This window comes from Aotus nancymaae, unplaced genomic scaffold (assembly GCF_030222135.1).
Source record: "Aotus nancymaae isolate 86718 unplaced genomic scaffold, 86718_ANA_hifiasm-v0.15.2.pri h1tg000103l, whole genome shotgun sequence".
Classification (NCBI taxonomy): Eukaryota; Metazoa; Chordata; class Mammalia; order Primates; family Aotidae; genus Aotus; species Aotus nancymaae.
Window position 1 is genome coordinate 5921123 of NW_026988518.1, and position 16920 is coordinate 5938042.

At 40.6% G+C, this 16920-nt stretch overlaps 1 protein-coding gene across 13 annotated transcripts in view; it reads left to right on the forward strand.

Moving 5' to 3' along the window:
* Positions 1-16920, forward strand: part of LOC110567235 (metal-response element-binding transcription factor 2) — a 117587-nt gene that overhangs the window by 79645 nt on the left and 21022 nt on the right. For 5 of the 13 annotated variants that reach the window (XM_064370187.1, XM_064370203.1, XM_064370188.1 and 2 more), the window contains one exon: positions 1026-3563. The exons of the other annotated variants lie outside the window; for them this stretch is intronic. In XM_064370187.1, the coding sequence (XP_064226257.1) occupies positions 1026-1181 (156 nt within the window). In that variant the 3' untranslated portion in view covers positions 1182-3563. Of the gene's footprint in view, positions 1-1025; positions 3564-16920 lie in introns of those variants that run through there. 13 annotated transcript variants of the gene reach the window in all.

Below are 16920 nucleotides of genomic sequence, written 5' to 3' on the forward strand. Positions count from 1 at the left end.
CACTCCATCTCAGAAAATAACAATCAAAATTAGCCAAGCATGGTGGCTCATGCCTGTAGTCTCAGCTATCTGGGAGGCTACAGTGAGAGGACTGCTTGAGCCCAGGAGGCAGAGGTTGCAGTGAGCCAAGATCGCACCACCGCACCCCAGCCTGGGTGACAGAGAGAGACACTGCTTCAAAAAAAGAAATGTATCAAACAATTACAACACATGCATCTTTTCTTAGTCCTGATTCAAACGAAAACCTGTAAAAAATGACATTTGAGACAACTGAAAATTTTAAGGATGACAGGATCCTTGATGGTAGTAAAGGATTGTTTTAGTCTTTTTTAGGTGTGATAATGGTTCTGTGGTAGCATTTCAATATTTTTCTTCTCTAGCTATCAAATAGTTACATTTTTCTAGTTCCTCTGTCATGTGTTTAGAGAAACACCCTATGAACTGGATTGCCCGATGACTGCTTGTCATGATAAAGAATGCCAAACATTCTGGAGAGGAAGTGAGATTGATGATGTTCCCAGCAGGGCACTGGGCATCACCTGTTGCAGACATAATGACAAAGGGAGTGAGACATATTTTTATTCCAGCATGCCATGGAGAATTGCTGTGCTTTGGGGGTAACACCAAGTAGTAAAAGGACCTTCATGTGTCCTTGAATATCTACAGATCCTGCAGCCTCACATTTAAAAATAATGATTGAAGAAAGAAACAGCCATACATTACATCTGTAGCTATTAACCGATTTAATTTTCCTGTGTGCCACTAACAAAAATGTTTCTAGAGGTCTGTTCTGTACCAATTACCTAAATAATGTAGTCTTTGATTAAGAAATGTAGCCTGACCTTTTTATTTATGCTGAACTATTCACAACGACTGCCCAGCAGTTTTTTTATTCTGCAGACTGTGTGCCTTACTAGTAATGGTATGTTGCTTTAGTCCTTATTTTGTTCCTGAAAAGCATGGTAAGAATTTTAGTAAATACACTATAGCACTGATTCTCAAATGGACTTTGTTTTGCTCCATAGGGGACACTTGGTAAGGTCTGGAGACATGTTTGGTTTCCCAGTTGGAGGCTGCAAAAGAAGTCTTGTGGGGTAGCAGCTAGAGATGCTGCTAAACATCCTACAGCGTGCAGTGTAGCCCCCCACAGCAAAGCATCATCAGGCCCAAAATGTGTTTGAGAAACTCTGTATCACAGTTACACAATGAAATGAAAACAAAAATTGTGGGGTTGAAAGAGCCGAATTTGTACAACACTAGCATTTTATCTTAAATTAGCCTTTAATGCAAAAACTATTACTAATTTTAAAAATATGATAACATCTGTCTGGAAATAACAAGTAGTTCTTTATTATTAGAGTAAATGATTGCCAATCTTTTATTGTAAGCTCGTGATGACACAAAATGCCAATTCTACTCTAAAAATAGTAATTATTCTTCTTTTAAAATATTGTTTGATTTCATTGTGATAACTTATTTCAAAACAAATCTGAAAATCTTTGATCTTGTTTGTAACTTTACATTGTTTTAAAAATAGGCAAAAGGAGGCAACACACCAAAATTTAGCCATTTAAGACTACTTCTGGCTGAGTATGGTGGCTCACGGTTGTAATCCCAGCACTTTGGGAGGCCAAGGTGGGTGGATCACAAGGTCAGGAGTTTGAGACCATCCTGGCCAACACAGTGAAACCCCATCTCTACTACAAATACAAAAGTTAGCTGGGCATGGTGGCAGGTGCCTGTAATCCCAGCTACTCAGGAGGCTGAGGCAGGAGAATTGCTTGAACCTGGGAAGCAGAGGTTGCAGTGAGCCGAGATCGCACCATTGCATTCCAGCCTGGCAACAGAGCTAGACTCTGTCTCAAAAAAAAAAAAAAAAAAAAATGCTTCTATTATCTGGCTAGTTTTCATACTCTGCATCTTTCATAAACATGTAAAGCACAAAGTCCCTTTACTTTGCCCCTAAATACTCCATAAACAAATGTTCTTCATTTTGAGAATGGGGATAGAGAAACGGGACTCTGTCTCAAAAAAAAAAATTATGAGTCTACTGGTAATAATTTCAGCATTCTTAATCTTTTTAAGAGGTGAATTTTTATATTTATAGAAAGAATCCAAATTATTCTTCGATCTGAAGTTTAAAGATTTTATTTGCAGGAGCATATTCTCTGTTTTGATTTTATGAAAACTCTAGAAATAAAGTTTCAACAGAAAGCAGATAATTTTCACACTTTCTCTGAATGCTGGTTCATATTTCTTATGCTTAGAGGCTGACAGCATAATAAAATGCCAAGAAAAACTGAGGAATTAATTGCATGGGGTGATTCTAAAGCCTGTGTCCTGGCTCAATGTTAAAACACTATTTCAAGGAAGTGGCAAAGTAAAAGAAATAGCTCGTAATATATTAAGTGAAAAAAAAATTCGTTTTCAAAATCATATGTATAATATGTTCCCAGTTTTGCTTTTAAAAAGAGAAATCACCGTTGGGGGTGGGTGCTAAAAAAAAAAAGAAAAAAGAAAAAGAGAAATCATCAAAAGACTTTAGAAACTGAAAAGAAATAAAACATTAAGAGTTGTTATCTCAAGATGTCAAGAGGTGGTGGAATTATGGATAATTTTTATTTTTCTTATCTTAATTTTCTATAACTAATATGTATTACTTTTTTTTTTTGAGATGGAGTTTCACTCTTGTTGTCCAGGTTGGAGTGCAATGGCATGATCTCAGTTCACTGTAACCTCTACCTCCCAGGTTCAAATGCTTCTCCTGCCTCAGTCTCCCAAGTAGCTGTGATTACAGGCATGTGCTACCACGCTCGGCTAATTTTGCATTTTTAGTAAAGATGGGGTTTCTCCATGTTGGTCAGGCTGGTCTTGAACTACTGACCTCAGGTAATTCACCTGACTTGGTCTCCCAAAGTGCTGAGATTACAGGCATCTCCCAAAGTGCTGAGGTTGCAGGCGTGAGCCACCGCGACTGGCTATATTACTTTTTTAATTAGAAAAAACTATACGTATATATGTGTTTAATGTACATATCAAAATATATGTCTTTAAGATCTTCAAGTCTCTTAATACTTTAAAAAATATTTTTTACTGTGAAATATTAATATATAATTGTTTAAAATACATAAATACAGCTTATATTATAATTATAAAGCAAATATCTAAATACCTACCACTTGGGTTAAAATACAGAATTTTCTGGCTGGGTGTGGTGGCTCACGCCTGTAATCCCAGCACTTTGGGAGGCTGAGGCGGGCGGGTGGATTACTCGAGGTCAGGAGTTCGAGGCCAGCCTGGCCAAAAATTAGCTGGGCATGGTGACACGTGCCTGTAATCTCAGCTACTCAGGAGGCTGAGGCAGGAGAATTGCTTAAATCCAGGAGGCGGAGGTTGTAGTGAGCCGAGATTGTGCTATTGCACTCCAGCCTCGGCGACAAGAATGAAACTCCGTCTCAAGAAAGAAACAACGACGACAAAAAAAAAAAAAAAAAGCCCAATAATTTTCTAATACCTTCACTGGCCCCTGTCCTCCCCTCCCCAATAAAGGGTTAATTAACATGCTCCTGACTATGATAATCATTTATTTATGTACTTTTCTAAGTAGTTTAACCACTGATCAGGTATCCCTATAATGCAGAGTTTGATGTTGACTGCTTGAATTTTACCTAAGTAGAAGCATATTCTTTTGACTTGCATCTTTCTCTCAGCATTATATCATGAGATTTAACCATGCTGATACATACAGCCAGTTTGTTCATTTTATTTGCTGTAGAGTATTCCACTGAGTTTTCAGTAAGCAATCTTTATACTTTTATATATAAACAATATAAAGATTTAAAAATGTATACCTTTCTCTTCAACTTCCGTAAGGAAAAAAAAATCCCACATAATATGGAGCTACGTTCTGTGCCAGGCACTGCACGACACACTCTGTGTATCTCATATAGTATATGCAATGTTCCTGAAAATCACAGACTTAGAAGGTTTGAAAGAGACTTTGGAAACATATAATTCAACCATGTGCTGATGTGATAATTAGGCTTAGAATGTTTAAACAGCTTTGGCTCTAAGTTGGTTGTGTCAGGAAGAAGTCTAAGGTTTTACACGGGAAGTGTCACAGACATGCCCTGGGGTGGGTGCAATTCTAGGTCTTAACCCCTGAGGAAGTGACTTCTGGCAAAAGCTGAGGACCGGCCGGGCGCGGTGGCTCACGCCTGTAATCCCAGCACTTTGGGAAACCGAGGCGGGTGGATCACGAGGTCAAGAGACCATCCTGGTCAACATGGTGAAACCCCGTCTCTACTAAAAATACAAAAATTAGCTGGGCACGGTGGCGCGTGCCTGTAATCCCAGCTACTCAGGAGGCTGAGGCAGGAGAATTGCCTGAACCCAGGAGGCGGAGGTTGCGGTGAGCCGAGATCGCGCCATTGCACTCCAGCCTCGGTAACAAGAGCGAAACTCCGTCTCAAAAAAAAAAAAAAAAAAAAAAAAGCTGAGGACTACAATTTCTTTCCTTGCTGCTGCTGCTTTACGGAGCACAGGCCAGGCATGTGTTGAAAGAGCTTCAAGGCCAAGAAAACATAAAAGGCATCCAGGCATCCCCAGGGTTAAAAAAAAGTAGGCATGCAGATGGCTTTTTTTTTTTTTTTTTTTTGAGACAGAGTTTCGCTCATGTTACCCAGGCTGGAGTGCAATGGCGCGATCTCGGCTCACCGCAACCTCCGCCTCCTGGGTTCAGGCAATTCTCCTGCCTCACCCTCCTGGGTAGCTGGGATTACAGGCACGCGCCACCGTGCCCAGCTAATTTTTTGTATTTTTAGTAGAGACGGGGTTTCACCATGTTGACCAGGATGGTCTCGACCTCTTGACCTCGTGATCCACCCGCCTCGGCCTCCCAAAGTGCTGGGATTACAGGCGTGAGCCACGGCGCCCGGCCCGCAGATGGCTTTTAATTAACAATCAGACAGCCAGCATCTTACAGGGCATATGGGAGGAAGGTGTAACCTCCATTAGCAATCTATAAATAAAAGGAATGTTGGCATTTGCAATTGCAGGTGAAAATAACTCATCACAGGGATCTTCAACATCCCAGTGCAGGACAAGGTTATGCAAAAAAACTAAGTGTTTTGATTTTCTATTGCTGTGTAACAAACCATCTGAAAATTCAGAGGCTTAAAATAACTATCTATTTGTCTCTCACGTTTCTGAGGGATGACTGGACTCAGCTAAGCAGTTCTCTCTTGAAGGTTCTCATCCATTTGTGGTGAAGACTGGGGCTATCTGAAAGACTATCTGGGTTGGACGTGCAGATAGATGGCTTCTTCATGCACATGTGCAACTTCTCAGCTGTGGCTGGAATAGCTCTATGTGGCTAGCTGGGCTTTTTCAAAGTATGGTGGCGTCAGCTGGGCGCGGTGGCTCACGCCTGTAATCCCAGCACTTTGGGAGGCCAAGGCGGGTGGATCACCTAAGGTCGGGAGTTCAAGACCAGCCTGACCAACATGGAGAAACCCGGTATCTACTAAAAATACAAAATTAGCCAGGCGTGGTAGCACATGCCTGTAATCCCAGGAGGCTGAGTCAGGAGAATCACTTGAACCTGGGAGGCGGAGGTTGCAGTGAGCCGAGATCGCGCCATTGCACTCCAGCCTGGGCAACAAGAGCAAAATACCGCCTCAAAAACAAAACAAAACAAAACACAAACAAAAAACCTAAACGATCCAGTTTGACATATTCCTTTCCTGGCTGTTTTCCACGTTTGTGCATATACAAACTACATTATCTTTTAAGAAAAATAAAGTTGGGATCATATGATACATATTAATTATCTCCTTTTCTCATTTAACATAAACATGTTCCTATGCCATTACATAGTCTTGATATATTTTCAAAAAATTTATATTTAAGACTGGGCACAGTGGCTCATACCTGCAATCCCAGCACTTTGGGAGGCCAAGGTGGGTGGATTGTTTGAGTCCAGGAGTTTGAAACCAGTCTGGATAACACAGTGAGACCCTGTCTGTACAAAAAATAAAAAATTAGCCAGGCATGATGGCTTGCACCTGTAGTCCCAGGTACTTGGCAGGCTGAGGCGGGAGGATTGCTTGAGCTGGGGAGACTGAGGCTGCAGTAAGTGATGATGTGCCACTGTACTCCAGCCTAGGCAACAGAGCAAGACCCTGTCTCAAAAAAAGTTAATATTAAAAAAAAAATTCTGCTGGGTACAGTGGCTCATGCCTGTAATCCCAGCATTTTGGGAGGACAAGGTAGGTAGATCACAAGGTCAGGAGATCCAGACCATCCTGGCCAATATGGTGAAACTCTGTCTCTACTAAAAATACAAAAAATTAGCTGGGTGTGGTGGTGCATGCCTGTAATTCCAGCTACTTGGGAGGCTGAGGCACAAGACTTGCTTGAACCTAGGAGGCAGAGGTTGCAGTGAGCCAAGATCGCACCACTGCACTTCAGTCTGGCAATAGAGCAAGACTCAGCCTCAAAAAAAAAGTCTTTTTAAATAAAGATAGGGTGTCACTATGTTGCCCAGTGTGGTCTTGAAGTCCTGGGCTCAAGCAATCCTCCTGCCTCAGCCTCCCAAAGAGCTAGGATTATAGGCGTGAGCCTCTGTGCCCATACTGTAAAATGTTATATGTGCATTTAAACATCAATTTTATTTGGTCTTTAAATGGACATATAACATTTTACAGCACAGGTATGCCATAACTTACTTAACCCTATCTGTATTGTTGAACAATTTTATTTCCAATACTGTACTGTAATATTGGATAGTGATAAATAATATGAATGAAAGCCAATATTTATTCGTGCTACTCTGTACAGGAACTGTTAAAAGTACTTTCTATATGTTAATATACTTAATCCTCATAAAAACTCTATGAGCTGATGTGGTATATTATGAGTTGGAAAACTATGGCCTTTGAGCCAAATCCAGTCTGCTGCTTGGTTTTGTAAATACAGCTTATTGGAACACAGTCACTCTATCTGTCAATACATTATTATCTAAGGCTGCTTTCATGCTGTAACAGCAGAGTTCATTGGTTGCAACAGAGACAATATAGCCAACAAAGCAAAAAGTATTTACTATCTGGCTCTTTAACAAAATAGTTTGCTGACCCCTGAACTGTTCAGCAAATACTCATTCTCTCTCACTGCCTCACCTTCCCTGACCCATTGGTGTTGCTCTCAGCCACGTGACTTGCTTTAGTCCATGTTTGTTAAGTGCAAACATTACATGCAAAGAAAAGTATGCAATTGGGTCAGGTGCAGTGACTCATACCTGTAATTCCAGCACTTTAAGAGGTCAAGTGGGAGGATCACTTGAGCCCAGGAGTTCGAGACCAACTAGAGAAACATAGGAAGAGCCTATATCTACCAAAAAAAAAAAAAAATTAGCTGGGCAGGGTGGTACTCGTCTGTAATCCCAGCTACTTGGGAGGCTGAGGTGAGAGGATTAATTGAGCCTGGGATGTCAAGGCTGCAGTGAGCTGTGATCATGCCACTGTACTCTAGCCTGGGTAACAGAGGGAGACCCTGTCTCAAAAAAAAAAAAAAGAAAACTATGCAGACGGACTTGCTTTCTTTCACTTCAGATACTGCCAGTAGAACAGATCCCTTGTAGTCTACTGACACACACAAAAATAAGTGACACTATAGCCCACCTGAACCAAAATGTCCTGAAGTCAAGCCAAGCCTAGAATAGGGGAACTCTAGCTGACTCGTAGATATGAGATTGAGAAATAAATGCTTACAGTGTGTCATTAAGTTTTGGGGAAATTGATTATGCAGCATTGCTGGGGTAACTAACTGATATTGGAGGGGACTACTTTATCCCTTTAGAAGAACTCTATGAGTAGGGGACTATTCGTCATTTTACAGATGGAAAAACTGAGAAACATACAGAGGATAAGCAAGGCCGTACCAGTCGGAAGCAGGAGAACCAGGCTTTGAATGGAGGCTGTGCTGGCTTCAGAGCCTGCACTTTACTCTACTGACTATTGCATTAAATACATAGTGACCTGAGCTTTTTAAAAACTTCAGTAAGAATTTATTAAATAACAATCTAGTATGGACCACTATTCTTTTTTTCCCCATCACCTCAAACGTTGATCATTTCTCTGTATTTGGAACATTCAAAATCCTCTCTTCTACTATTTGAAAATATACAATAAATTGTTAATTATAGTCACCCTATATTGCTATAGAACACTAGAACTTACTCCTGCTATCTAGCTGTACTTTTGTTATCTGTGAAACAATCTTTGTTCATCCCCCTCTTCCCCTTCCCCTTCCTCACCTCTAGTAACTGCTCTTCCATTCTCTACTTCTATAAGCTCAACTTTTTAAGCTTCCACATGTGAGTAAGATCATGCAGCATTTACCTTTTTGCACCCAGCCTATTTAACTTAATGTAATGTCCCCCAAGCCACATCCATGTTGCTGTGAATGACAAAATTTCACTTTTTTTTATGGCTAAATAGTTTTCCATTATGTATATATATCACATTTTCTTTATCTATTCATCTGTTGATTGACACTTAGGTTGATTCCATACCTTGGCTATTGTGAATAGTGCTACAATAAATATGAGCGCAGACACCTCTTCAACAAAGTGATTAACTTTCCTTGGGATAGATGCACAGTAGTGGAACTGCTGGATCATACAGTAGTTCTATTTGCAGTGTTTTGAGGAACCTCCATACTGAGTTCCATAGTGTCTACACTAATTTACATTTCCATCAATAGTGTAAGAGAGTTCCTCCTTCTCCACATCCTCACCATCATTTGCTATTTTTTGTCTTTTTGATAATAGCTATTCTAACTGGGTTTAGATATCTCATTGTGGATTTTATTTGTATTTCCCTGATGATTAGTGATGTTAAGCACTTTTTTCATGTACCCGTTGGTCATTCGTATGTTTTGAGAGATGTCCATTTAGCTCATTTGTCAATTTTCAAATCGAAATTTGTTGTTGCTGTTTTGCTGCTGAGTTCTTTGTATATTCTAGATATTAATCCCTTGTTGGATGAATAGTTTGTAAATATTTTCTCTCATTCTGCAGGTTGTCTCTTCACTCTGTTGATTTTTTTCCTTTGCTGTGCAGAAGCGTTTTAGTTTGCCATAATCCCATTTGTCTATTTTTGTTGTCTATGTTGCCTGTGCTTTTGAGGTCTTCTCCATAAGATCTTTGCCCAAACCAGTGTCATGAAGTGTTTCTCCTATGCTTTTTACTAATAGTTTCATAGCTTCATGCCTTCTATTCAAGTCTTTAATCCATTTTGAATTGACTTTTAACATGTTGAGAGACAGGGGTCTAATTTCATATTTCTCCATATGACTATCCAGTTTTTCCAACACAACTCATTGAAGAGACAGTCCCTTTCCCAATAAATGTTCTTGGCACCTTTGTCAAAAATCAGATAGCTGTTTATTTCTAGGTTCTGGGTTCTGTACCATTGGTCTATTAGTCTGTTTTTATAGCTAGTACCATGCTGTTTTTGTTACTATAGCTTTGTAGTATGTTTTGAAATCTGGTAGTATGATGCCTACAGCTTTGTTGTTTTTTTCTCAGGATTATTTTGTCTACTTAGGGTCTCTTATAGTTTCATATCTGTTTTAGGATTGCTTTTTATATTTCATTGAATAATGTCATTGGTATTTTGATAGGGATTGCACAGAATTTGTAGATTGCTTTTGGTAGTATGGTCATGTTAACAACATTAATTATTCCAATCCATAAACATGAGATATCTTTCCTTTTTTTTTTTTTTAATTGAGACAGGGTATCACTCTGTCACCCAGGCTGGAGTGCAGTGATGTGATCTCAACTCACTGCAGCCTGTCTCCTGGGCTCAAGCAATCCCACCTCAGCCTCTCAAGTAGCTGAAACTACAGGTCTATGCCACCATGCCTGGCTAATTATTTTGTATTTTTGGTGAAGACAGGGTTTTGCCATGTTGCCAGGCTGGTCTTGAACTTCTGAGCTCAAGCAATCTGCCTGCCTCAGCCTCCCAAAGTGCTGAGATTACAGGCATGAGCCACTGTGCCTGGCTGTCTTTCCATTTTTTTGTGTGTCCTCTTCAATTTCTTTCATCAGTGTTTTATAGTTTTCCTTGTAGAGATCTTTTACCCCCTTAAATTTATTCTTAGGTATTTTATTTGCTCATTGTAGCTGTTGTAAAAGGGATTGCTTTCTTAATTTCCTTTTCTGCTGTTCATTGTTGGTGTATAGAAATGCTACTGATTTTTGCATATTGATTTTGTATTCTGCAACTTTACTGAATTCATTGATTAGTTCTAAGTTTTTTGGTAGAGCTTTTAGGGTTTTCTATATATAAGATCTTGTCATTTGCAAACAGGGACAATGTAATTCCCTCCTTTCTAACTGGAATGCCCTTTCTTTTCTTTCTTTCTCTTTCTTTCTCTCTTTCTTTCTTTCCTCTCTCTTTCTTTGCTTAATCGCTCTAGCTAGGACTTCCAGTACTACGTGGAATAAAAGTGGTGAAAGTGGGCATCCTGGTCTTGTTCCAGATCTTAGAGAAATAGCTTTCAGCTTTTCGTTGTTCAGTATCATGTTGGCTGTGGGTCTGCCATATGTGGCCTTTATCATGGTGTGGTATTTACCTTCTATATCCAATTTGTTGAGTGGTTTCATCACGAAAAGACATTGAATTTTATTGAATCATTTTTGTTATTTATTAAAATGATCATATGGTTTTTGTTTTTGGTTTTGTTAATGTGATGTATCACATTTATTGATTTGTGTACATTGAGCTATCTTTGCATCCCTTGAATAAATCCTATTTGATCATGGTAAATGACTTTTTCAATGTGCTGCTGGATTCAGTTTGTTAGTATTTTGTTGAGGATTTTTACACCTATGTTCATCAAGTATATTGGCCTATATTTTTCTTTTTTTCTGGTGTCCTTGTCTGGTTTTGGTATTGAGGTAACACTGGCATTATAGAATGAGTTGGAAGAATGCCCTCCTTTTCAGTTTTCTAGAAGAGTTTGAAAATTGTATTAGTTCTTTAAATGTTTGGTATAATTCTACAGTGGAGCCATTGGGTCCTGGGCCTTTTTCTGACAGGAAACATTTTATTACAGATTCATAGATTCAATCTCATTACTTGTAATTGGTCTGTTCAGGTTTCCTGTTTCTTCTTGGTTCAATCTTGGTAGAATGTATGTGTCCAAAAATTGATTCATTTCCTCTAGTTTTCTAATTTGTTGATGTATAGTTGTTCATGATACAAAGTCTCTAATGAGACTTTGTATTTCTGTGTTATTAGTTACTATATTTCCTTTTCAACTCTGTTTTATTTATTTGGGTCTGTTCTCTTTTTTCTTGGTTAGTCCAGCTAATGGCTTACCAATTTTGCCTTTTTGAAAAACTAATTTTTCATTTTGTTGATCCTTTTTTTTTTTTTTTCGATGTTTATTATTTCTTTTTTTTTTTTTTTTTTTTTTGAGAAGGAGTTTCACTCTTGTTACCCAGGCTGGAGTGCAATGATGCGATCTCGGCTCACCGCAACTTCTGCCTCCTGGGTTCAGGCAATTCTCCTGCCTCAGCCTCCTGAGTAGCTGGGATTACAGGCACGCACCACCACGCCCAGCTAATTTTTTGTATTTTTAGTAGAGACGGGGTTTCACCATGTTGATCAGGATGGTCTAGATCTCTTGACCTCGTGATCCACCCGCCTCGGCCTCCCAAAGTGCTGGGATTACAGGCATGACTGGCCTCTTTATTATTTCTTAATTTATAATTTTGGGTTTGGTTTATTCTTGCTTTTCTAGTTTCTTGAGATGCACTGTTAATTCATTTCTTTAAAATCTTTCTACTTTTTGGATGTAGGTGTTTATTGCTATAAACTTGTCTTAATCTGCTGTCTCCCATAGGTTTTGTTATACTGTGTTTCTATTCTCATTTCGATAAATTAAAATTTTTTTTCATTTCTTTATTGACCTGTTGGTCACTCAGGAGCATGTTGTTTAATTTCCATGTTTGTACAATATCAGAAGTCCCTTTTTTTTTTTTTAAGAGACAAGGTGTATTAGTTTGTTTTGTGTCACTATAAAGGAATACCTGAGGCTAGATAATTTATTTAAAAAGGGGTTTACACTTTGGGAGGCCAAAGCAGGTGGATTGCTTGAGATCAAGAGTTTGAGACCAGTCTGGCCAACATGGCAAAACCCTGTCTCTACTAAAAATACAAAAATCATCCTGGCATGGTGGCAAGTACCTGTAGTCCCAGCTACTTGGGAGACTGAGGCAGAAGAATTGCTTGATTCTGGGAGGTGGACGTTGAAGTGAGCTGAGATTGTGTCATTGCACTCCAGCCTGGACAAAAGAGTGAGAGACGCCGTCTCAAAAAAAAAAAGGTTTAATTGGCTCACAGTACTGCTGCAGGGTATACAAGAAGCATGGTGCCAACATCTGCTCAGCTTCTGATGAGAGCCTCTGGAAACTTACAGTTATGGTAGAAGGTGACAGGGAGCCAGCCTGTCACATGGTGAAGAGAGCAATGGGGGAAGTGCTACACACTTTTAAACAACCAGATCTCACATGAACTCAGAGTGAGAACTCATCACCAAGGAGATGGTGCTAAGCCATTCATGAGAGTTCCCCTGCCATAATCCAAACACCTCCCACCAGGCCCCACCTCCAATACTTGGGATTACATTTCAACATGAGATTTGGAGTGGACAAACATTCAAACGATATCACAAAACATATCATCCTGTCATCTGGAATAGAATGTGGCAGTATGAACTTAGCTCACTGCAGCCTTGAACTCCTGGGCTCAAGGGATTCTCTTGTCTCAGCCTCCTGAGTAGCTGGGACTATAGGTGTGAACCACCATATTTTGCTAATTTTTATTTATTGTTTTTGTGGAGATGAGGTGTTGTTTTGTTGCCGAGGCTGGTCTCAAACTCTTGGCTTCAAGTGATCTTTCCGTGTTGATCTCCCAAAGTGCTGGAATTATGAGCCTGTCTTATTTAGAGACAAGGTCTCATTCTGCCACCAGGCTTGAGTGCACTGGCACAATCATGGTTCACTGCAGCCTTGACCTCCTGGGCTTGACCTCCCACCTCAGCTTCCCGAGTAGCTGCAACCACAGACATGTGCCACCATGCCTGGCCATTTTTTCCCCCAATGTTTTGTATAGACTGGGGTCACCCTATGTTGCCCAGGCTGACCTCAAACTCCTGGGTTCAAATATCCTCCCATCTCAGCCGCCCAAAGTGTTGGGATTACAGGCACAAGCTATTGCACTTGGCCTAAAATGTACTTTATACTCATTTCTGTCATTGATTTTCTGTCTAGATGATCTATCAAAATGCTGAGTGTGGAGTGCTGAAACCCTCAACTTTTACTGTACTGGATCAAATAAGATTTGCTTTATATATATCTCAGTACTACAGTGTTGGGTTCATATATATTTATAATTGTTATATCTTCTTGCTGAATTGATCCCTTTCACCTTATGTAATGACCTTTGTCTCTTCATATAGTTTTTGATTTAAAGTCTGTTTTATCTGACATAAGCATAGCTACTTCTGCTCACTTTCAGGTTCTATTTGTGTGAACTATGTTTTTCCATCCCTTCACTTTCAGTCTATATGTCTTTACAAGTGAGTTTCTTGTAGGCAGCATATAGTTGCGTAATGACTTTTTCATCCATTCAGCCAGTCTTTACTTTTTAAGTGGAAATTTAATCTGTTTCCATTAAAGCTTATTATTGATAGGGGAGAACTTGCTTATTCGTTTTATTGTTTTCTGGTTGTTTTGTACATCCTTTGTTTCTTTTTTCCCTCTCTTAATGTTTATCATTGTGGTTTGGTGGTATTTTTAGTCCTATGATTTGATTCTTTTCTTGTTCTCCTTCATGTATCTGCTCTACCAGTAAGTTTTATACTTTTGTGTCTTCATGATAGTGATGATTACCTTTTCACTTCCAGACATAAGACTCCCTTAAGCATTTCTTGTAGGGCTGGTCTAGTGGTGTTGAATTCCCTTTGTTTTTGCATATCTGGGATTTCTCCCTCATCTCTGAAAGAGAGCTCTGCTGGGTGTGGTATTTCTAGCTGGCTATTCTTTTTTTTCCTTTTAGCACATCCCATTCTCTCCTGGACTGTAAGGTTTATGCAGAGAAATCTGCTGTTAGTCTAATGAGGGTTCACTTATATGTGACTTGACACTCTTGCAGTTTCTAGAAGTCTTTGTTTTTGACTTTTGACAATTTGACTATAATGTGCCTCAGGAAGAATCATTTTGGGTTGAATCTTTGAGCTTCCTTGATCTGGCTAGTCTATACCTCTCCTCAGACTTGTGAAGTTTTCAGTTATTATTTCATCAAGTAGGTTTTATACACCTTTTCCCTTCTGAAATTCCCACAATACAAATATATGTTCACTTAATGGTGTCCCATAAGTCTTGGAGGCTTTCTTCACTGTTTTTCATTCTTCCTTTTTTTTTTCCTGACTGGGTAATTTCAAATGATCTGTCCTCAAATCCAGAGATTCTTCTGCTTGATCAAATCTGCTGTTGAAACTATTGTTTTGTTTTGTTTTTTTGAGACAAAGTTTTGCTCTTGTTGGCCAAGCTGGAGTGCAATGGCGTGATCTCGGCTCATGGCAACCTCCGCTTCCTGGGTTCAAGCGATTCTCCTGCCTCAGCTTCCTGAGTAGCTGGGATTACAGGCATGTACCACCACACCTGGCTTATTTTGTATTTTTAGTAGAGATGGGGTTTTACCATGTTAGCCAGGCTGGTCTCAAACTCCTGACCTCAGATGATCTGCCTGCCTCGACCTCCCAAAGTGCTGGGATTACAGGCATGCGCGAACTCCACCTGGCCTATTGTTTTTTTTGCTTTTTTTTTTGAGACAGAGTCTCGCTTTGTTGCCAGGCGCCAGACTAGAGTGCAGTGGCGCAATCTCGACTCACTGCAATCTCCGCCTCCTGGGTTCAAGCAATTCTCCTGCCTCAGCCTCCTGAGTAGCTGGGACTACAGGTGCATGCCGCCATGCCCAGCTAATTTTTGTATTTTTTTTAGTAGAGATGAGGTTTCACCATGTTAGCCAGGATAGTCTCAATCTCTTGACCTCATGATCTGCCTGCCTCGGCCTCCCAAAGCGCTGGGATTACAGGTGTGAGCCACCGTGCCCAGCTGTATTTTTTTATTTCATTCATCAACTTCTTCAGCTGAAAAATTTCTGTTTGGTTCTTTTTTGTGATTCTATCTGTTTGCTGAATTTCTTGGTCATATCATGAATTGTTTTCCTGATTTTACTGTCTATCTGTATCTTCTTGTATTGTATCTCATCGAGTTTCCTTAAGATCATTATTTTGAATTCCTTTCCTAGAAATACACTGATTTCCTTTTCACTGTGGTCTGTCACTAGAGAGTTATGTTTCTTTGGTAGTGTCAGATTTCCAAATTGCAGCCCTACCCTACTCCTTAGGTCCAAATCTTCAGAGCACCTTTTCCTCCCCAGAGTGGGGCCAATGTTGTACCTTGCCCCCTAGGGTAGAATTACAGCTACAATCTAGCCCCATGACCAAAGCTGCTCAGGGGTATCTCACAGTCACAAATCCAAGCTTGGTAAAACTGGCTTTCCTTGCTTTCTCATGTTTCTTATGTCCATGTGTTGATGTCAGTTCAGCTGAAGCAAGAACTGCCTCTTTGAAGCTTTCTAAAGTGGTTTTCATAGAGAAAAACTTTCACCCATAGTTGGAGCTTAGTGTGCTGGTTAGGAAAAGTGCAATGACTCCGTCCAGATAAGTGCAATGGTACAGTCTCTGTGCAGCTTCTTCAGCTGTGTTCAACATTAGCGATAATTGTGGCTACTTCAATGGCATAGGCTATAGAAGTCTGTGGCTGTGGCAGGGTGGCAACATAGGTTGTTAATGTCCTCAGTGTCAAGGGCCTTTGGGGTCCTTCTATTCTTATTTTCCCCACAATGGGGAGACTTAGCTGAGGGGATCCTTCTTGGTATCAGGTCTGACATGGCCTACAAGCACCTGGGTTCCAGGTGCTGGTGTTCAGAGTAGCTGTGACGCCAGGGTCCTAGGGTTTTGCCAACCTACTGTAGCAGCTGGGTCTTGGGGCACAGGTTCATTTTCTGTGGTAGGTTGGATATAGGCTGCCTAGCTAGCTAGGATCTGTGATTGTTAAGTACTCCCTAGCAGCTTGGGTCCATGGAGCTAGGCTGTAGCTGTAACTGTACCCCTAGGGGTCAGGGCATAACACTGGCCCCACTCTGGGGAGGAAGAGGCGCTCTGGAGATTTGGGGTTCAGGAGTAGAGTATGGCTGCAATTTGGAAACCTGAGCCAATACAGCTCAGTAACAACTCAGGTCCTGGGGATGGGGCACCGTGCAGCACTGACTCTATACCCTGGGATAGTGGGGCGTGGAAGTATCTCAGATTCTGTGATGACAGGTGTAATGGCAGCAAATATTCCAGAATAATGGAACACAGTTGTTATTTGGCCCTTGGGAGGCAGGGAATGCACAGCAATGACAATATACCCCAAGGAGAGGGTTATAGGCAGCTCAGACTCTAGGGAGCTAGTCTAGCTCCAGGGAAGCAGGGTACCAAAGTTGTCTGGCTTGTAAGGTGGGATGTCTCGGCTCAGACACTGCTCTATTTCCCTAGGACACAGAATATTACATCAGCTCAGCCCTGGAAAGCACAGCTGCTCAGCTTAGCCAGTGTACTGATTACCTAGGCAGTGAAGTGCCACTTTAGCTCAGATTGGCTGGTGAGGGGTATGGGAGAGCAGTGTGTCAGTGTTCTGGGATGTCCAGGCACCATTTCCCTGGGATGCAGGGTGCCACTTCAGCTTAGGTACTGAGGTGTGTGACCACTCTGGGCAGCCAAAGCATTGTTTCCTGG